This window comes from Prinia subflava, chromosome 18, assembly GCF_021018805.1.
Source record: "Prinia subflava isolate CZ2003 ecotype Zambia chromosome 18, Cam_Psub_1.2, whole genome shotgun sequence".
Lineage (NCBI taxonomy): Eukaryota > Metazoa > Chordata > Aves > Passeriformes > Cisticolidae > Prinia > Prinia subflava.
The window spans coordinates 2,407,309-2,428,413 of record NC_086264.1 but is presented as its reverse complement, the minus strand read 5'-3'; the positions used below and the strand labels follow the sequence as shown (position 1 = coordinate 2,428,413).

The following is a 21,105-nucleotide window of genomic DNA, read 5'->3' as shown; positions in this document are numbered from 1 at the left end:
ATACCACGAGCTCACTGAACATGCAGCTCTGCCAGAGACTGTGTTGGGATGGAGAACTTGGGAAGAAGTAGCAGCTTGGGCAAGTCTAGTTCTGGAACTGATGTGGGAGGAACACACCAAACACAGAGTTGATAGCAGGTTTTGGATCAAGTCCTTGGAATTATTTGTAAGTCCAAAGATAATTTTATTGTTACAGGAGGCATCTAATTAGTATCTGGAATGTAGCCACTAATGTAGGTTTGTGTATAGAAAGACTATTAGTACTTTCCTTTAGGAACTGTTGTTTTCTACATGTAGATGTTCAAATAATAGTTAGTGTTAATAAAACTTAGCAACAGCCAAAAGGAAAATATTTTTCTCTTGCTTATTTCCTTGTCCTGTACATTTCAACATACACTGTTCTCATTGGTCTTTGTTTTGTTTTGTTTTGGTGGTTTTGTTGTTGTTTTGTTTTTTGGTTTGAGCTATGTTTATCCCTTTTTCTAGAGCAGAAAACCAAATTTTTCACCAACAGAAGCTAAGCTTATGGAAACTACCAGTTGGCAGAAGGTTCAGGGGGTGGAAGCATCTGAACCTGCTGACATGAGGGGATGTGGGGGTGTCACTCCATAGCCCTTGCAGTGAGGAAGGAGGAAAAGGGTGACTGTACAGGCTTGTGCTTCAGTAACAGCCATTGATGAAGGGGGACGTGGGGAGGTTTCTCCGTATGCAGCGGCTTATGCCAGTTTTGCATCTGACTTTATTTGCATTATTAGGATTACACTAATAAATCTGCTCTAAACCTGCTTGAAATCCCTGATGCTGTGACATTGCTGTGTGCCAGTGCTGTGCACACTGCCCTTTGCTGGGATCCAGCCCTGGGGTGGAAGCTGTGCTCACAGAGCTCAGGAAGCTGCTTCATCTGCCCAGCTGTGGCCTCATTGCCTTTACAATAAAATCCCACTTGCACCAATGACATTTTTTGTTTTCTTCTCCAGAAATTGCTGCCTCAGTTACAGAGGTGTTTGGAAAAGAGGACCCTGCAAAAGAACCTTGTCAGATGAGCCTGATGCTGGGTGTCACTGCCTCTTAATTGAGGGGAAGATCCTCCTCCTGCGTGGAGTTCCCAGGCTCATCTCCTGTGGAAATTTCTTTATCTTGTAGGGTGGTGGTGCTGCCTGAGCCACTCTTGGAGGCCACCGTGGGCTTCGGATTTCCTTGCTGGTGTGTTTGCAGGGGAGGCTGAGGATGTGTTCTGGGAAGGACAGGGATGGTCAGCTGCCAGAGGGAGTTTGGCTGTGCTGCATCAGAGAGACCTTGGTGGCCTGTGCTGTGGTAGGGGTTCGTTCCCTCAAGTCCTTCATTTCCACTGCGTTACTTTGTCACCAGCAGCTGGAATGCAAGGAAAGCCTTATCCCTTTTTGGGGGTGGGCAGGAACAAGATAAACTCCAGAACACAGGCGTGAGGCAGCGTGGGACTCTTGATACTTCTGGGAGTTAGTTTAAATCTCTGGAATGAAAGGTTTATCTCTGCTCCAACTCAAAAACTGGAGCTGTCAAGCTAATCCTTGGATTCCTTGTGAGTAGAGAGTTAATCCTTTCTTCTGGTGCTGTAAATGTTTATTTAGCCGTGCATTTATAGAGTTCAGACACTTTGGGGTGTATGTTGGGCAGCTGCCGGTGTCCTGTCCAGGGACTCTTTATGACTTGGAGCATCACCAGGATTGTAGTGGCCATCACACGCCTTTGTGGTCCTGCCCCTTCGCAAGTGATGGATATGGAGAGGGCTGTGGGAACATTCCTGGCTGTGGGCTGCATGTGAGCAGTGCGTTTTGTCTTGCACTATCTATCGACTCCAGAAATGTGAAGTTTCTGTAGCAGTTATCAGTGCAGCAAAACACAAGAAGGATAAAAAACCCCTGATGTAGGGTTGCCTTCTAGTCCCATCTCCTAACAATCCCAGTGTTATAGCTGTGCTGCAGACCTAGATCAGATGTCCTTTTCTCTGGAGGAACTCTGGACAGTGAAGTTTTTTGGAAAGACAAAACATGGTCTTTCAAAGTAACCACAAAAACTTGGAATCAGTGAGCTGGGGGGAAGGAAGTAATTCAGTTGAAATATAGAATTCCTCCTAGTCATAAAAATTTTAGTATTGGCTTTCCCTGTTAAAGGCAGGAAAACCAGGACTTGCTGAAGGCAAGTGGGGAATTTTATTGCTTTGAGTCAGTGGAGGGCTCAAAGTCTATCAACTAGTATTTCCAAAACTGTCAGCCAAATAATTGAGTAAACCTTCGCCTTTTTCTCTGCATGCAGATGCAGTCCAACTTAATTCCATTTTCATTCTTGCTGAAGATGAAAAACTGTGCACTAAGGCAAACACTATTTGTAATTTTCAATATTTATTGATTGCTGACCTTTTCTTATTCACATTGAAGGATTTCTGTGGCGCCCTGGAAGAGCTCTGTGTGTTCTGTTTTCCTTTTCGAAGCAGATGTGAGGGCTGTGACTCAACACTCAGCATACTAGACCATGCCATGAATTCATTCAAAGCTGGATCTCTTGTTTTGTTGTTGTTTTCTGGTTACTTGGTCAGAATCACACTCAAGTGTACCTGTTGCTGGTGAGAGTGGTAACACTGGGCCTGGTTAAACCCAAGATGTCTTCTCTGGCCTTTTACTTAACAACCTTAGTGCTATATATGCACATACACGTTGCATGTGAATTTGAGAAAAGCTGGTCTGAGCCAGCTCTTTTCAATCCAGTTGATACTGGATTGACACTTCCTTGGTAATGCTGGACCAGTAAAGTTTCCCTGGGGAATTCCTTTATGTATCTAGCACTTGTTAGGACTCTAAAAGCCCTGGTAGGGATTTTTCAAGGTGCTGGGTGATGATTAGTTTGAAGCTGGGACTTGTTTATACTCACTGCTGTGGTACGTGGGCATGGGATAAGCCATGTGTGTATGTACATCTGTGTTACCTCAGGATTTAGGTGTAAAGACAGCTACTGTGATAAATCTGAACTCTTTAGTCCAGCATCAAGAGGAGTGGTAAATAAATGATCTGAAGCTGTGTGCTTTGGTAGGCACAGCTCTGGTTCCTGCGTGGGAGCTGGGTCTGTGCAGAGAGTGGCAGCGTGGCAGCCACAGTGCCCCCACCTGCCTCTGAGCAAGCCAGCAGGGCACAGTATTAAGATGGATCCTGCCTGTGAGTCCCAGGGATAATTAATTACCCAGAGCATGATCTGGGGCACCTTCCAGTCCTGGGGCTTGTTGAATAGCAGCTGACAAAACGTGCCCTTGATGTATGGCTGTGGCTTTTCAGGAAGGAACACTTGGGCTTAAGGAGCTGCAAGGCAGCCCTGCTGGGCTGTGCCTTCACCTCCTCAAGGAAAGCTGCTGCCTTTTGTGTCCCAGCAGCCCTTAATTTGAGTCAGGTATTGGAACAGTGCTGCCTTGTTACAGCTTTGTAAGCAAGCCCTTTGGGCTGCATTCCTTTCTCAAAATCCCTCCTCTGCTCTGGTTGTGTTCACAGCCCTAACTGGACTGGACTTGGTGGAAGCCTGGGGAAGGTTGGAGGAAAACCTGGCAATGGGGTGGGATGCTCTGTTGCCAGGTTTGTCTTAATTCTACCTTTTTGTGCCTGGTGGCAGTGTCCCAGAGAGCTCCCTCCTCTCTGTGGGTGTAACTGGAATCTTGCCGAGTTCATGTATCACCCTTCCCTCTGTGTCTGGTCCCATGTCGGGCTGTGCCTCCAGCTTTGAGCAAAGTATAGATCCAATGACTTAATGGCCCGTGGTGCAGCTGTTTCAAGGCTATTTTAAGTGCATGACAGTGAAATACAGAAGGAAATGGCTGTTGGATTTTTCTTCTGCTGCCTTGCTGGACTGCATCTGTATTTGTGTTGGTGTGGGACTGTGCAGCCAGAAGGGCCTTGAAAAGGGCAAAGAACTGAAAGAAAAGTATTTCTAATGGCCATATAGCAACATGCCTTCCTGCTGTCTCCCAGCTGGCTTCTGTCTTTCCGATGGGAGTCGTTTTTAACTCCTGAGGTGACACGTTCTCACGTGTACCAGAGGCTGCCCTTCTCTGCTCCTCACTGGTGCCAGCTGGCCCGGAGTCACAGCCGCACTCGGTGTCTGTCACTGTGCAGCGTCTCAGGGCTCGCTGAAGGAACCTGCAGCTCTCTGCCGTGCCTGGCTGCGGGGATGGCCGGCGAGGCTGTGCTGGGAGGGGTGGGTCTGCCTTTCCCTGCGTGTGGCACTGCAGATCACAAAGGGCAGGGGAATCGCAATGAACCGTGCTCTGTCTGCTGAAGCACGAGTGGAGCGGGTCGGCGTGGGGAGCTGGCACGAGCAGCAGCTCCCATTTTATTCCCTCAGCCTCACACTGGCGGTCAGAGGCAGTGGCACGTCGTCCTCCTGTCAGGAGAGAGATTGGCCAGAGAAGCAGAGAGCATCTGGTTCTCATTGGGCTCTGCCTTTAGATGGTCTTCATTCTTGTTTGTCACATTATGTCTTTTTTTTTTTTTTCCCCCTTCCTTCCTCTCTCCTTTTTTCTTTTTTTTTCCCCTTCAGTGAGTTTACAAGCCTTGCTGGAATGCACATATGGTCCTTATCATCCCCGAAGTCCAGCGTTTTTTTTTCTTTTGCTGGTTAGCAGTTTGTGACATCAGGGGCTGTTAGAAGCATTAGTCACTTTTCCTCCAAATAGAAAGATCCGTGGTTTTTGGAAACCTAAGGAGGGAAATGTCTTTTATGTCAGTTCTTGGCATACATGGAACTGTGAGTGCTCTGAGCTTGTGCTGACCTTTAGCCAAACATTTTGCCTGAAGACAAATGCTCGTTCCCACTCTCTGCAGCCCCTCCTGAATGGTCAGATTTTGCTGACTTCCCTCTTTCCAGAAGAATGCAACTGTATCCTTTTTCCTGCGTGCTCCTGCCGAGTTCCTGCCGCTTGCCAATGTAAGCAGTTCCCCTCGCTTCCCCGCCGGCGTGCCCCGGCGGCGCGGGAGCAGCGGCGGCTTGACGGGCTGCAGGAAGCGTGTCCTTGCCGTGTGGCAGGGCTAACACTCGCAGTTGCAAGCACTGGAAAGCAGGATATTTGGTGCTGTGTGTCCGGGAGGTGGGCCTGGTGCTTCCCATCCCCTGTGGCATCCGTGCTGGGGGAGCTCGGGCCACTTGGATTGGGGTATGCTGGCTTTTCCTCTGGCAGGCTCTGTGTGCGTGGGCTGCACCTAAGCCGGGACGAGCTTGGGATGCCTGCTCCCTCTGTCAACCTGCCCTTCATTTAGGGGTCCATCCCTGGAGAGAGCATCACTCCTGTGCGTTATTGCCTGTGCCCGTGGAAATATGTCCAGCATCACCCAAGTCTCTGGGGGCATCTGCTCAGGGGAACCCCTTGCTTGGTCTCAGTGGCAGCCTCCTTTGGCTGGTGATTCCCCAGACCCATGAGATTTTATCTGTAGAGCAGTGTTTTCTGCAAGGGGGGGCAGCACGAGTTTCACACCTGCCCTTCCCCATCTGCTGCTGCCCAGTGCTTTGTCAGTCAAGTTGCTTACAGCCTTCCTCCCACAAAATAACCTTTTCTGCCATTCTGATTCTTGAGGATTAAAAGGAAAATCCAGTACAGTCAGGGAAAGCCTTTTTGCATTCCCTGTGACCTCCTTGTTTAATGAGCAAGGGAGCCAACTGTGGCATAACTCTGCTGACAGCGTTCCCTGTTACTGGGAGTAGAGATCTGGCTCCTTGCTATTGTGGTAGATGTTGCTGGAGGGCTGGGGCAGGGGACTGGTGGGGAGCTGTGTGTCCCTAAGCAGCTGCAGCTGGTGCCAGCTTTTATCCAGGAAGATCAAGATGGTTTCCTGCAGTCCATCCCTCAGGGACAATAGCTGCAGCAGTGAGTCACTGGTGGGGTGGTGTCGGGGAGGGAGGCACAAATCGTCATGGCTTGATTGACACATTAGTGTACAGAATGAGACCATGCCTGCCACAGGGGTCTGCTCTCCCTGTTGAGAGAAAAAGGGGAAAAAAGAAAGCAAGAGGGAAGAAAAACAATGAAGGACCTCCCAGACTTGAGTAGCTTGTGCAGACATTTGCTGGAGCCTGCAGCCAGCCAGCAGCAGCAGCATGGAGCCAGGAACTCCCCCTCCTCTACTGGTGACATTGATGGTTATCTTACCCTGAAACAACAGCCAAGAAGTCCTTCCTCTCTTGATGAACTGATTGACTGATTGATTGCTATCAACCCTTTTCTTCTGGCATCCCTGCATGCCTAGAAGGGGAAGGGAGTTGTTCTTGCTTTCAATGTTTTCCCACACTATTCATAAGTTCATTTGTCCAACAGTTAAGGGTTTGGCCATCCCTTAACCCTGTATAAGGAAGGGGAGTGGAGTTATGGGTGCTGTTAAAAGGAACAGGGAACTTGGGAATACTGGGTGCCCTGCTGGCAGGGACATCAGCTCTCGGGTTTAACTCTGGAAGAGGGATAGATCTTGTCTCTTGCTGACTACTCCTTGCTTCTGTGCTCCTGCTCTTGCCTGAGCTGCTTTTTTATCTGAGCAGACTAAACTATCCCTGAGGTGCCTGGCTTTGGATGCAGCATCTAAGATGATTTGACCTAGTAATGGGTCAAAAATGTTGCTGGTCTTAGCTGCTGACAACAATAAAAGCTTTTAGAATTTCTTAAAGGTGCCTCCTAAGTCGTGTGACCTCAAATAACTAAACACTTGCTTCATATTTGGGGTTGAGCTCAATATTTTGCATACCAGCCTTTTTCCCCTCTTGAATTTGAGGCTAATTTTTGTTTTCTTTAACTCTTGGGAGGCCATGTGAAGCTGACCCCCAGCCGCCAGCAGCTGTGGGCCAGGAGGGGCCCAAGGGGAAGGTTTTGCCAGCAGCCTTAAAGCGAAAGGGGCTCAGCCAGGAGCTTGCTTGGATTGGGGAATAGGTGCCATTATGGTTAAGTCCTGAGTGAGGAGAGCAGACTGGAGATTGGGACAATAAATGTCCTTGTGGAACTCTCTCCTTGGCCTTTTGGGAGTGAGGCTCTTTTCCTGTCTAGGAGAGGAGCAACTTTGCTTTATTTCCAATCAGCTGCCAGACATTTTTGGAAGCATAAGGACTCAGCTCTGCTTTGTGCTGCCTCTGGAGGAGTGACACGGGACCCACCTTTATCTCCAACTCCCCATCCACACACAGACGTGCTGTTCTTGACTCCAGTGAGAAGAATAACTTTCTCTTTGTTCCTGCTGGCTCTGCCAAGCTGTTGTGGCTTGGGAGGAATGAGCTGACTCTCCTTGCACGTGCCTCATCAGCTGAATTGTTTTATATAGCCTCACTGGTTCCCGTCCAGCCAAACCCACTGTTTGCCACAGAGCATCCATTACAGTGTTGCCTGACCTGTGAAACCATTGCCACCAGGAGCTGTGTGTGAAAGAAAACAGATCTGAAAGAGCCTTGACAGGGTTCTGAGACTGCAGACCCATTCTTGTCTTTTGCAAGGCATTTTTACCCCCTTCAAATGAGGAGCAGTGGGATGTGGGTCCCTGACAATCAATCTCTTTATAGCAATGGTAGGTAGTATCTGCTGTGCCTCTGGGGGCCTGTCTCTGCTTAACTTACCCCTTCCCTTCCTCTGCTGCAGTTAAAACCAGCAGCTGTGATAACAGCAGCTTGAAGATTGTTGTTGATCCAAGAAATATTGACTGTGGGATGCCTTGTAGGGCTCTCTGCAAAGAGAAGGCAAATGTCTTTCCCAAGAAACAAGCATTCATTTGTTCATGTTACTCTGTAGTTTATGTAGGGGTTAGCACATAGCTCTGGATGTTCAGAATCGCTTCCTGCTCGTGGAGGGTATGGGAGGAGGGAGGGAAATGATGCCCTGTAATGTGGGGTTCAGTAAAGGAGATGTGACTGCCTTAAGGAAGAGTTTAAAAATACAGACTGCTTTTGGGATGTCTTAAGCTTTCTGAGATGAGAACATCCAGACATCCAAGTCTAGCAGCACATCTGGTGCGAAGTGGCTGATCTCTGCAGGAGTCTGCGGAGCTGCAGTTTTGGAGCTCCATGCTCATCTTGTTCATGCATCCTGAAGCTGGGAGCAAGGAGAGGTGCTTGCCAAGCAGTCACTCCTTTAGTGTGCTTGTAAGAGGTCAGTACCTCAGACACTGCCTCTTGTCTGTGGTTACCAAGGCATCTCCCAGGACTGTGTTTCTGTGAGTGACTCCTGAGAAGTTGTTTTAGTCCAGCAGGATGTTTAGGTGCAGTGCTGGGCAAAGGGAGGAGTTGTGCTGAGCCCTGTTCATCTGAGGGGAAGTGAGGGATGCGCCTGGGAAGAAGGCAGTGAGGCAGGGTGATGGATACCTTTCCACTTGGGCTGAAGCTCCTGAGCAGCACTGCTGGCTTCCTCTGGAAGAGGAGCCATGCGGCAGGAGGAATAAATCCGTGCTTGTAGCATTCCTGTGGCTTGTTGGTGTACCAGGGGCTCTGGGGTAGAGCAGGAGCCGTGTCAGCCTTTGTCTGCTCTTCAGCTGGAGGTCCCAGTTCTCAGTGGGATGACTCAGTGGGGCTCAAACCCAGCCCACTGGCTGTGCTCAGGAACTTGTCGTGGCAGTTCACAGCTGGAGAGGCAGGGCCATCTAATTTAGCATCCCCTTGTTGTTACAACACTTCTGTTCTGCCAGACCAGAAGTGTGATTCACTTGCTGCTCTGCTGCTGATACCCTGAGCAATCATGCTTGTTGCTCTCCGGCAGAGGCTTCCTTTCCTTGTGGATGGAGGAACAGGTGAAAGCGAGAGCAGAGGCCTGGCTGCAGTGGTAAGTGGTTATGCAGCATGTGCACCTCTTTCCTCTGCAGAAGAGCAGCCTGCAGCTCCCCCAAAATTGTGTCAGCTTTCCAAGGGCATCTGCATGTTGCAGAACTGGCTTTGTTTGTGTGTGGAGGAGAGATTTAGAAATCTAGTTCCTTTGGCTCTCCTGCCTCCTCCAAAATGTGTATCTGTGGGCCTTGTGCAGAACTGCAGCTATTTTCTGTGTCTGCTCCACTCAGGGAGATGCATCCTGGGAACACTGGGGGAGGTGGATGCTTGGGTTTGTGTTTCATCTCTGCCTGTGCCTCAGGCCTCAGATCTTTTCATGAGTGTTTTGATGTTTTGAGCAGATATCAGGCTACTCTTGTCTCCTGTTGTGCAGCACAGCCTGTGAAAAATACTTGGCATTGCAAAGTGCAGAGAGATAGTTTTTGTTTATTCCACTGTTGATGTTTGCCACTTGCAGGGACAAAAAACCAACCAACACCACCCCCTCCCCCCTAAAAAAAATAGCAAGGGGAGGGAAATAAACCAGAGAAGGTTTGCAGCAAAAATAACTAACACAGATGCAAGAGATGAGTCTAACTCCTGTTCCTGCTGAGCAACTGATGATGAGGCAGTACTTGCTTTCCCAAAATATATCAGGGAAAGAGATACTGGTGCTGTGCTGAGATGTTCAACACCCACCACTTTGTGTGCAGCCTGTGAATCATGGGCACTTACTGCTTTCTGGGATCTGCTCCCAGCTCCCTTCACTTGATCATAAACCCAAGCCCACCGTTTTTTTTTAGAAATACTAATGTTACAAATATTTAACTTAACCCATTCATGTCATACATCAATCCCAGGGCCTTTTCCAGGGAAATCCCTGTTGGGGGTGAATGAGGTGATGGTCTTTCTGGGTGGTTTTTCTTTACTGAGCCTGAGTGAAGGAGGTGGCATCTCTTAATGACCTTAAGCTTCCGTGGTGTGGTGCTGGTGAGTAGCTCCCAGCACACAGAGGGATGGAGGTGAACAGGCTGGTAAATTGGCATTTACCTATTGACAAGCCTGGTTTAGATGCTAAGAGAAGGCTCAGGTGTCTAGCACAGGGGCCGGCTGTGCGTGTCAGCATGGCAGAAAAGAGCCCTTTGGCCAGACTCCTGGCACAGACTGAGGCATTTTCATTTGGAGATGTCACTTTTCTAAGGGAATTTTTGCATTTCTTTAGGTCTGAGATTATTTTCGTCAACGCTGAGCCCAGATGTAACTCATTTTCTCCCTGGTCCGTTTTGTTTTGAGGAGGGAAGTGGAGCTGCTCAGCAATTGTGCAGAGAGTGGGAAGTCCTCCTCTGCTTTTGATTCTTAACAACCAAAGAGTTCTCCATGTCTGGTCCAAAGTCCAGTGATTTTGTGGAAAGAAGCTGGTGCTTCCAGCATCTTTAAACCAGGCTGAGGCTGCCCATGACAAATTTATTGTGGCCTTGGGGGAATGACTCCACTGGAAGGGTTTGAGTTTGGAGAAAGGTTAGTATTTTCCAAATTAGGGACAACAATCTTTAGGTGAAAAATGCCATGAAATAACAGCAGAGGTTGCTCAGGTCTACCAAGTTCGTGGTGTGTTTGTTTGTTTGCTTGTTTTACTGTGCTCGGGACCTTGGTATAACTGTGACTTGCCAGGGAAGAGGTAACTGGGCCAGGTTGTCTTTCCAAGCTTTCTCCACAGATTGCCATACAGCTGCTGTGGGAAGGTCCCAAATACAGCCTGGGGGTTGTTCCAGACCTCCCTTCTGCCAGGTCTGTGCTGCTCCCTTGTCCTCCACGGAACAGCTTTGGGGTGTTGGATGTTGTCAGCTCAAGCAGCCGAGGAGGAGAGCAGGGGTGACTGGCACCTCTGGGTGGCCTGGGCTGGCTTCTTTTCCTGCTCAGGACATGCAGAGGCAGCACCAGGGGCTTGGTAGGTCACACAGGAAACACTGGGAATGGTGCCATGCTTCCTCACCTCATGTCAGATGAGGTTATTTGTAAACCAAGGCATGGCAGAGCAGCATGCTCGCTTTATTCCCTTCCTGTCAAAGCCTGGAAAAGCTGGAAAGAGTTTTAGCTGGCTCTAGTGGCACATGGAGAACTCTAGTTGCTATCTGAGCTGTGTCCTGCTGTCGCCGTGCACACGGGTTGCAGGGAAAGGGCAACAATGTTGGCATTTCCCTTGTCCTGGGAGGACAGATCAAGTCTGAGAGCTGCTCCTTCCCTTTGGCACATGGAGCCAAGGAAAGCACCCCCATGGCTCTTTGCTTGCCTACGCAGGTGTATGTCAGGAACAGCTTTTGGAGTTCCAAGCAGGGCCATATCACATCCTGTTGTCACTCCTCAGTGTGCTTCTTGAGAGAGACAGCCTCACTGGGAAGTTTGGGGAGTTTCCCAAGCTCTGGGGAGGTTCTGAAGTGGGAGGTTGGCTGGTTTCTGCTGCGTAGCTGTGTACTGGACACAAAGAACACACCCTCAGCTGCTTCACCAACTAAACAGGAACTGGTCAGCTCACAGCTCTGACAGTGTTCCATTCTCTTTTCCAGGTGTCTGCCTAAATAATCTTAGGATAACCCTAGGGATATGGGATGATGGGGCCTCAGAAACAGCATTTGGGTGTTGCAGATTGGTAAAGAATCATGGTTTATTGGTGACAGGCATGGAGAACCGGTATGGTGATGTTTGCCTGCCTTGGGCTCGGGGACATTTTAGCTCCTGAGCCCCACAGCAGAGATGGATAGAAGGAAAAGGAGAGTGCGTTTGTGAGGGAAGCCTAAGACACAGATCCTGCGTCCCAAAAGCCTCTGTGTCCTTAACACCCTTCTGACAGGTGTGTGGCAACCCTGCTAAATGCTTTTCTTCTGGGTCTTACAGAACGATGACCTCAGGAACCTGTCCCTGTCCGGCCACGTGGGCTTCGACAGCCTCCCGGACCAGCTGGTCAACAAGTCAACGTCGCAGGGCTTCTGCTTCAACATCCTGTGCGTGGGTAGGTCACCCTGCTGAGCCCGCAGGGCTGAGCCCCACACTCACACCTTCTCCCTCTGCCCAGGGCAGGCCTGGGCCACTGCAGACCCTACTGGCCGGGAAGTGACGTTTGTCTTCCCAGAGCTGCTCCATGGTGAAATCTGGTATTCCTCTTCCCCTTTCTCTGCCCTGTCCTCTGAGTCAAAGCATGGAAATTGCTAGCTGTTAAAATCTATCCCTTTGATCATCCAGTGGTTCTGCTTCCCCAAAGGCTGCCCGTAAGGTAACCGAGTGAATTGGGAATTAAATGCATTTTTAAAAGGATGTTAACTTAAATCTGCCTTTCTCTGGGTTGGGTGTGGAGGCTGTTTCTCACCAAATTGCATTCCTTCCCTTCCAGGGTTTCCCTGTCTCCTTTCATTCTTAGTTTCTCCCCTTGGAAACAATGCCATTTTTAGTCTCCAAATGATGTACTGGAGAACAAAGCCTGTCACCTGTCCTCTGCTGCATTTAATCTGCAAGTTGGTTTAATACCCTGAGTTACTTTCCCCAAATTGTTCAGAGGGTGAAATACAAGGAGGCAACATCTTCTCTTGGCTGTGGGGAGGTAGCTGCTGTGTTGGTACTCTGTGGATACTCCGCAGTTGGAAATCCATTGCTCAGCCCCAGGGAGCTGTGAGCCAAGCCAGCTTTGGCTTGTCAGTGAACCCAGAATCTGGTTCTGTAAATGGACAAAACTGCTGGGTTTTTCTCTCAGCTTGGCAGTGCAGGCTGCAAACATCATCTTTCCATTCATTGTTCATTTAAGCCTCCAGGAGGGGAGTATTGTCTCTTCTAATTAGTTACATTAATTAGCTGGAAAAACCGCACAACCCTCTCCTTGTGATTTTTCTACAGCAAATTGAGAATTTCTGGGAGCTGCCTGAAAAGAAAGCTGGCAAACTTGACTCCTCTCTGTAGCTTTGCTTGTGAAAGGAGGAGATAAGAGAATAGTTACACTTCTGCACACTTGAGCTCCCAACCCTCACGTGACTCTTGTAGCAGCATGAAACCATTTCAATCCAGCAGGGAGCAGCCCGATTAGCAGGCAGCTCTTTGATCAAAATGGCATAAATTAATTGCCTTTCTCTCTTGCAGTAAATATGCCTTTCTTAGTGTGACTTAATATGTCTCCATTAGCAGTTTGATCCACCTCTTTTTTTTCTTGTGAAATGTGCCCGTCCACTGATTTTCACCTCATATTAAAGTTTCACACAAACTGCTGCAATTGACCAAGGAACAGAAATCTCACCCTTGAAAAAACTACTGTTTAAAATTGTGATTTGAGAGAGGACACAATTGACTTCAGTGTTGTAATGTGAGACTTCTAGTTGGGATGTGAAATGCTGCAGAGCCTATCTGGCATAGACTGCAGCAGTTCCATCAGGAGCTCCCTAAAATTCGCAGCTTCAGCCATGTGCAGTCTGTGCCATCAGTTTAGGACTTGGCTTTTCGTGTTGTCTCAGCCCACCCCTGCTCACAGCATGGGTAGCAATAGCTGTTTGAGAGTGTAATTGCTAAACAAACAGTTTTGACTGAAAAATGGGATTTAGGCTAATGCTTTCACCCATGTTACTAATTGCACTGGGGATTAGTGAAACTGTAGTAGTTTAAAAAGTTGGTATTTAAGCAGTGTGCCTTTTTTTTAAGGACTCCGTATAGATTTCTCTGTCGCAGATTTTTATTGTCTTAAGTTGTACCATGGGTTTTGGATGATCTTCTTGAGACAACAAAACTGCCTTAAAAAGGCTGAAACAAAATCAGGGAATCAGACATGGAGTTAAGAGAATTCACAACTTGCTACCATAAAGAAAGTTCCTGTGTCAGTCCTGGTAAAGATGGGGACTGTCTCTGAAGAAATCTGTTCCTGCAGGGATTATCTTGCTTAGCAATGTGCATGTAGCCTAATTCCACTGCTGCCCAAGTGGAATAACTCCTTACCTGGCGGACGTGCCAGAGAAAGAGGTAAGGCAGAGCAGGGGCACCATGCTGACGCTCCCTCTGCCCGCCCAGGTGAAACTGGCATCGGCAAGTCAACGCTGATGGACACTCTGTTCAACACCAAGTTCGAGAGCGAGCCCGCCACGCACAACGAGCCCGGCGTCAGGTTGAAAGCCCGGAGTTACGAGCTCCAGGAGAGCAACGTCCGTCTGAAGCTGACCATTGTGGACACGGTGGGCTTTGGCGATCAGATCAACAAGGATGACAGGTAAACCGGGCTCTGCCGGGAGAGGAGTCCCAGTGCTGCTGTGCTCTGAGGTCTCCAGGGCCTCCCTCTGTGGGCAGCAGGTCCCTCGCTGTTCTGGGGGTGTTTCCCAATCCTGTAAGTGATGCTGTTCCTGCCTAACCCTGTGGACAGAAGGGCATGCCCAGGGCAGCAGGGCTTAAGGAGGGCTTTTGTTCTCCTGCTGTGTCCTGGCACATATGGCTGTGGTGGGTGCGACTTGCTCTGTCCTCCAGTTTGAGGTTTCCCAGTCCTCCTTTGTTCTGCTTTTCTTTACGGGGCTTTCTCTAATATTTCTCCCAGTGTGAGGCCTCACTGCTTTCTTTTGCACATGTCTCTGAGGTTTTCAGTGTCTCATGGTCAGATACAAAACCTCCATAAGCCAAGAAACCAGAGCAGCAGTCATTTTACAGACCCAGGTAGGGATATCCATGAAGCTGCCCTTGGTGGAGGGGGAACACATGGAATAGTTTTCTTTCCAGAAGCACGAACAGTTAATTTGAGTAAGGACACGTACACTGCATGAGCTACTTTTTCTCCAGCAAAATGGTTCCATCAAAGTCCACGAATTGTGCAGTTGTCTTCCGAGCTTTGCTCACAGGCTTCAGTTCCTGAAAAGTCCGTCTTATCGTGTGACTCTCCCTTCCCTCTTTTAAGATGATGAGATTTTGGACAAGCTAGGGGATAGGTCATGATTTCATGTTTGATTGTTTTATGCTAGATGATTTTCAGTGAGATTGGCAGAGCAGCAGCTCAGACTTTAATTGAAGAGACTGCAAATCGTTGTTTCTCAGGGTAGCAGTCTTGTGTGGTTTCCATGCATCTCAAATCGAGGGCTGTCGTGTCTGTTGTGCTTTGCCTGTGCACCAAGTGGAAACGCACCCTTGTGAAGGAGGGACTGTAGGATGGTGGGGAGGGTCCTAAAGGCAGTGCTTGTGCTGTACCATGCAGAGCTCCCCTGAAGCTTCCTGAGCGTCCATCAGTGGCCCGTGTGGTCCCAGCAGCCAATTCCCTGTTCTCTCTGTGCCTCCTCTCTGCAGCTACAAGCCTATAGTAGAATACATTGACGCACAGTTCGAAGCCTACCTGCAGGAAGAGCTGAAGATCAAGCGGTCCCTGTTCAACTACCACGACACGCGGATCCACGCCTGCCTCTACTTCATTGCTCCCACCGGACACTCCCTCAAGTCCCTGGACTTGGTCACCATGAAGAAGCTGGACAGTAAGGTACTTGCTGCCTGTGTCACCACGGCCCCGTAGTGCTTTCATTATCTTGCCATCTGCTCAGGAAAAACATGTCTGGGTTTAGTAGTGCAGACAAATTTAGAATTGCTGACAAAAAGTGTGAGGAGTGTACCTTGGGCAGGCTGCTACAACGGGTCCTTGTTCTGCTTCACATGCTGCAGAGATTTATTGAGAGTCTGGACTTCTACTCTTTTCCAGCTCTACCTTGGGTAGGGAACTTGGCCTGTGCTCCCCAGCTAATCTTTAAAGTCAATAATGACAGTTCAGGTCGTCTTTCTAATCCAGGTTGTCTTTCTGAATGGAAGTGCTGTGTCTGCTCGCTCTGACCACATCCAGCTAGACAAAAACAGTGATTTGATCTGCTGTGGCAAATGTAGTGGTGTTCTAGCTGTAATGTCATCAACAGGAATCTGAATAATTATGTTACTTTAGCATCTGCTTTTCCAGGTGCCCTCATGGGCTTGGTTTAAACCATGGTTCAAAGGAGATTGCATTTCTTCTAGGAAAAATAATAGTGATACAAATGTAGAGCCTGAATAGCTAAACTGAGCCTTCTCTGTGCTCCTTTCCAACATGATTAAGCAATTTAAATCAATCCACTGTGCACCTTTGGCTCACTGGATCCTGATTCTGCAGGACATCAATGATGACAGTGGTTCTTTGTTTCCTAGAGAGGCCAATTGATTGGGTTTTATGCGGTGATGGAGAAAGTTCCTTACCTTCTTCAACTGAAAATAAGGTTATGGAGATTTATCCCAAGTGAGCTAATTGACATTCCTGATCTATCTTTTGGCCAAGGGGAATTTAATAACTCCAAACAGAATTAAGTGATGTAATAGAAGAAGATTTTCAAGTACTGTAGTTAAAACCCCTCCATATAGGTCGAGATTACTGTTATCCTCAGTACAATTTCTGTCTGCTGTTGCAGGGAAAAGCAAACTTGCAAGATCAAAAGCAGCAACTGTCCCTCTGGAGGGAGGAGGAAGGGAAAGAAGGCAGGATCTTTATCCTTGCCAACAGCCTGTCTAGGGAAGAGTGGCAATAACTCATCTTTCATCTCAGAGCTGTGCAGGGAGGAGTGAACCCTGCTCCTGCAGTGCAGCGGTGTCCAAGGGCACATGAGGGCACACAGGTGGGGGAAGTGTGCCTGTGTTACTGCCAGCCTCTGTCCTGTGTGTCCCAGGGCTGGATAGGCACCATCTGCTTCCCATGGGGTGACAACAGCTCTGCTGCCCCGCCCGTGTCCCTGGTGACACTCCCCAAGCCAGGGCCCGTGACAGGCTGTGGTCTGAGTGTGGCTCCCGCAGTAATCCAGCCAGCAGCAGTACCAGGGGATGTGCAGAGATGGTCATTTCCTTTCTTATTTTTTTAGAGCAGCTCATAATAATTCATGACAACATTTCCTGTCCAGCCAATTTGGATGAGGAGGGGAGTACGACAGGACAGGAAATAGCACGTTGCCAAATTGCATTTGACTTCTTTCTAAGGCCATTATCACTGCTGCCTGGAAATCCTGTCAGAGGTGGTGCTGCTCGCAGCAGCAGCCCCAGGGAAGTTCATCTGCTGGGGGTGCTGGCTGGTAGCACTTTAGGGCACAGTCCTGCTCTGTCCTCTTCCAGTGACAACCTGTGCAGTCCTGTATGTGGAGGTGCTGTCCTGTCTTGCAGGTGAACATCATCCCCATCATTGCCAAGGCTGACACCATTGCAAAGAACGAGTTGCACAAGTTCAAGAGTAAAATCATGAGCGAGCTGGTCAGCAACGGCGTCCAGATCTACCAGTTCCCGACCGACGAGGAGACGGTGGCCGAGATCAATGCCACCATGAGTGTACGTTACCTGGAGGGGCTTGCTGCCCTTGCTTTGCCTGGGCCTGGCCTTGATGGCCGTGCTGTGTCTTACTTGGCTTTAAAACTGCAATTCAAGCACGGACATCAGCCTGGCCAGAAGGCTTTTGGGGCTGGAGATACCTGGTGTGATACGTTTCATGGTGTGACAAACACTTCTCCCCTGTTGCAGTTTTCACACCCTTCCTCTGTTGCAGTATTCCAGTCTTGGGAAAGGAAGAGGATGGGAGGCAGGGCCCCGATGTGGTCAGGGCAGAGAGCTGAGGTCTGGCTTTCCTGTCCCAGACGACCACTTGTTGCTCAGTGGGGGTGATTCATTCACTGCCGCCTTTGTTTGGGTTTCCGGTGGGAGCAGGGCACCGGCGCTGCTCTTCCAGTGCTCTGCTGAGGCTCTGGCTTTGACTTCCTCCCTTGCCTCTAGCAACAGGCATTTGAGGGCACTCGGGCTAGACCAGACCAGACATTTTAGTGGGGGTTACCAAGGGAAGCAGCTGTTTGCCATGGGCCTGACTCAGGGTGCAAAGGTAAGAACCTGAGCTCAGGCTTGCTGGCAGTGAGGTGTTGATTGACCCCAAGAGGATGTGCCAGTCCTAAAGCAAGTGCACTCAGGTTAAACTATTTCCTTGCTAGTTGAAGGCTGTTGTGAGTTTTCCTTCTGAACGGCTTGTAGATAGGCAATGATCTCATCCAGCTGAATGTTAGTCCCTCTCCAAAGCTCCCTATTGCCTCTCTTCCCTGTCTGTGTTGTTCTGAGCAGGGAGAAGCTGGCACAGAAGAGGATTCTGGCTCTACCAGGGTGCATTGTGTGCAGTGTTCTGCCTTCCTCAGGTGCAGCCTGGCTGCTGGGAAACCCCTCTGCCAGACAATCCCATCTCTGTCCTGACATCTTCCCCTCCCACCCAGCCTGTGACCACAGCGGGGCTGACACAGCTCCTGCTCCCAGAACTTGCACCCATCCCCTTTGGATGCTGTTAAGGCAGGGAGAGTTCCACGGGGCTGGGCTGGCAGCTGAGGCAAGCTCTGTCCTGGCAGCAGCCACACTTCTGGGAGTGGGTCCCAGATTGTCACCACCACACCCTATGAGAGACCTGGATGGAGCAGAGCTCTGTGACTCAGACGTGTCAGCCCAGGGCTGGGTCAGCTCCACTCTTCCCCTTGCTCACAGCTTTGCCCTGTTTAAGAGGAAGCATGAGCAGTTCTTTGTAGCAGCAAAATCTCCCTGAATTTTGAGCCTACCTTCCTTGAGAAGATGTTCTTTATTTTCCTTTTTATTGTTTCACAGTTCGTTTTTCTCGGTGTTCAAATTAATTTCCAGTTTGTAAGACTTGTACTGTGCTTAGGACAGTAGTGCTTTGTAATTAAATGGAAAATATGTACATATCTTGTATTTTTAGGACTTCAGAATTTTGGGCTTTAAGTCTGATCAGGTTTCTCATCCAGATTGTCCTGTTGCTCTTCCTAAAACACCAGACGAATTGCAAAGGCATTTAAACGACTTAAATCCAGCAGAGCTGCCCCAGTAAACAGCTTTCTTGAGAAACAATCTCTGGCAAGGCAGCAAAGGAAATCCCCGGCCTCATTGTCCCTTTCCTTTTTGAAGGTCCACCTTCCTTTTGCCGTGGTTGGCAGCACCGAAGAAGTGAAGATCGGCAACAAGATGGCGAAAGCCAGGCAGTACCCCTGGGGTGTCGTGCAGGGTACGTGACCACAGGCACAAACAAGGCTGCTCTCAGCCTGCCCCGTCCTGATCCAGCACGCTCTGGTCTCTGATGGCCCTCACCGAAATCTGGCTTGAGAAAGCACAGCTTAGAGCTGAACATGAACATCTGGACACGGAGCCAAAAGCTCCTTCCTGCAGGAGGGCAGAGTTTGGCCAGGGCACTGTTTGCAGCCCAGGCTTTACTGAAGCTGGCAAAAATACAGAGCTGATCCTTGCTTTCCAACCAACACTGAGACGAGCAGGATTGAAATGGTGATGGTCTCCTTGCAGCTGCAGTTGTGTATCCCATTGGAGAATGGCCCAGGAAGCTGCAGGGAAACATTCACAGTGCAGTTCTGCAAAACCCTCTGGCTTCTCAGTAACACCAGCTGACCCTGAAGCAGCTTCAGAGACTTCAGCTGTATTCACCAGAGGATGATACTGGGAAAAACAGTTAGGAAAGAAGTTGATGTGTTTGAGAGGTATTGGACTCTACCTGTATCCTGCTGGGTTCTTTCTGTTCCCAAAAAACTAGGACCAGATAGTTTGAGATTCAGTTTAGACTTTGCCTGTGTGAGCCCCTGTGAATGCCAGGATTTTGAGTGGGCTTGAGTGGGAAGTGAAATCCTGTGAGCAAACGGATCATCACCTTGCTGGTGCAAAAATGGATGGGGAGATGGGAGCCTTGTGACAGATGGGCAACAGAGAGATCTTGCAAATCCAGTGCAGGCCTGGAACTCGGGCCCATGCTGGTGTGGGATGGCTTCAGCCGCAGTTCAGCAAGGCATTTTGGTGTGGGCTGACTTGGAGTTCTGCTTGTGTGCCTCAAGAACTCTGAGGTTTGCTACACTGGGGCCCAGATCCAGGGAAAGGGGGAGCCCAGCTGCTGGGTCTAATGTTCTCTCTGTGGATATTGTGTTGTTTTTGCAGTTGAAAATGAAAACCACTGTGACTTTGTGAAGCTGCGGGAGATGCTGATCCGAGTGAACATGGAGGACTTGAGGGAGCAGACACACACCCGGCACTACGAGCTGTACAGGCGCTGCAAGCTGGAGGAGATGGGATTCAAGGACACGGATCCGGACAGCAAGCCTTTCAGGTAGGGACGGACAACTCGGGCACTGCTGTGCTTTGCAGCCAGCTTGCTCTGCTGCTGCTCAGGCTGCCTGCAATTCCAGGCAGGAAAAGTGCACCGTGTCTTTGCGACAGGAAGGTGGCCCATGCGTTGGGGACATCCTGTGGTAAATGATCTTTTGACCCTCTTCACAAGCTGGTCCAAGGTAAGCTGTGAAGAGGGTGCCACAGTCTCATGCCTGAGGTCTGGCTGATTACTGAACACATAATTCATTCTGTCAGACAGCTTTATTGGTCTGAAGCCCAAGCCATTAGCCAGGGACAACAGCTGTGTGGGAATTTGGGAGGGAGTGCTTGTTTTCTCCTTTCATTTCCTGTTTCCCATTCCTCCCCAACTTTTCCCCAATAATTGCACCCCTGCCTTACAGCATCCCGTGTTCCTCTCTGCCTCTTGAGGAAGGCAGTCAGAATTCCAGTGCACTGGTGGGGGTTTGCCCCTGTAATACATGTGTGTCAGGGGTTGGCATTGGTTTGGGGTCTTATTTCTGACTTGCTGAGTTTATGCAGCTGCACCACTTCTGCAGCAGAAACTCTGCTGGAATCAGTCAAGCCCAGTCCTGTTACTAAGCCCAAGTGTGAAGCTTTATTGGATTTCCTTTCTGGAGAGCAATGGCTTAAGACAGGCTCAGCCCTTCCTTTGGAGGAATCTGAGGAATTTCCATTGCTTCCTGTACACGAGGCCTCTTTTGACCAAGCTATAAGTAGAAAGGAAATGAAAATGTACAGAATTTCTCCATCTGGTACGTGCTAGTTCAGAGCAGTTCACTCTGGGTGCCTTCTCTCTCCAATAAACAAACAGAACCTATGATCCCAAGCTGTTTGGCCGAGGCTGATGTATATCAGAAACGAGGGAGATGTTCTCTCTGAGCTCAGGGATCAAAAGGATGCTTCTCCCTGCATCTTGGCCCTGGGAGCCACAGGAACTGCTGCTCTTCAGCCAGCTTGCATCAGCCAGGAGCAGGGAGCCTTTGGCAAATCTCAGGGGGAGCAGGGCAGGAGGTCCCAGTGAACCATTGGTGCTGTGCAGGGGCTTGTGTGAGGTGTGGGAAAGGGGGACTGGTGCTGTCTGAGACACCCACCTTGCTTGGCCAGGCTGCCAAAGGTCAGGAGGGAGCACCAGGGTCCCAACAGGCATCAGCTCCATGGAATGGGGTCTCT

At 49.4% G+C, this 21,105-nt stretch overlaps 1 protein-coding gene across 5 annotated transcripts in view; it reads left to right on the top strand.

Moving 5' to 3' along the window:
- The window catches only part of SEPTIN11 (septin 11), a 215,859-nt gene that overhangs the window by 179,608 nt on the left and 15,146 nt on the right, over window positions 1-21,105 (top strand). For 4 of the 5 annotated variants that reach the window (XR_010082662.1, XM_063415493.1, XM_063415492.1 and 1 more), the window contains exons 1-7: window positions 8,696-8,794; window positions 11,668-11,782; window positions 13,813-14,008; window positions 15,064-15,250; window positions 16,936-17,097; window positions 18,715-18,811; window positions 19,744-19,912. Coding sequence is in view for 4 of the 5 variants with exons in the window: in XM_063415493.1 (XP_063271563.1) it covers window positions 8,711-8,794; window positions 11,668-11,782; window positions 13,813-14,008; window positions 15,064-15,250; window positions 16,936-17,097; window positions 18,715-18,811; window positions 19,744-19,912 (1,010 nt within the window). In the remaining variant the exon portion in view is untranslated. Of the gene's footprint in view, window positions 1-8,695; window positions 8,795-11,667; window positions 11,783-13,812; window positions 14,009-15,063; window positions 15,251-16,935; window positions 17,098-18,714; window positions 18,812-19,743; window positions 19,913-21,105 lie in introns of those variants that run through there. The other variant, XM_063415495.1, reaches the window with a different exon arrangement.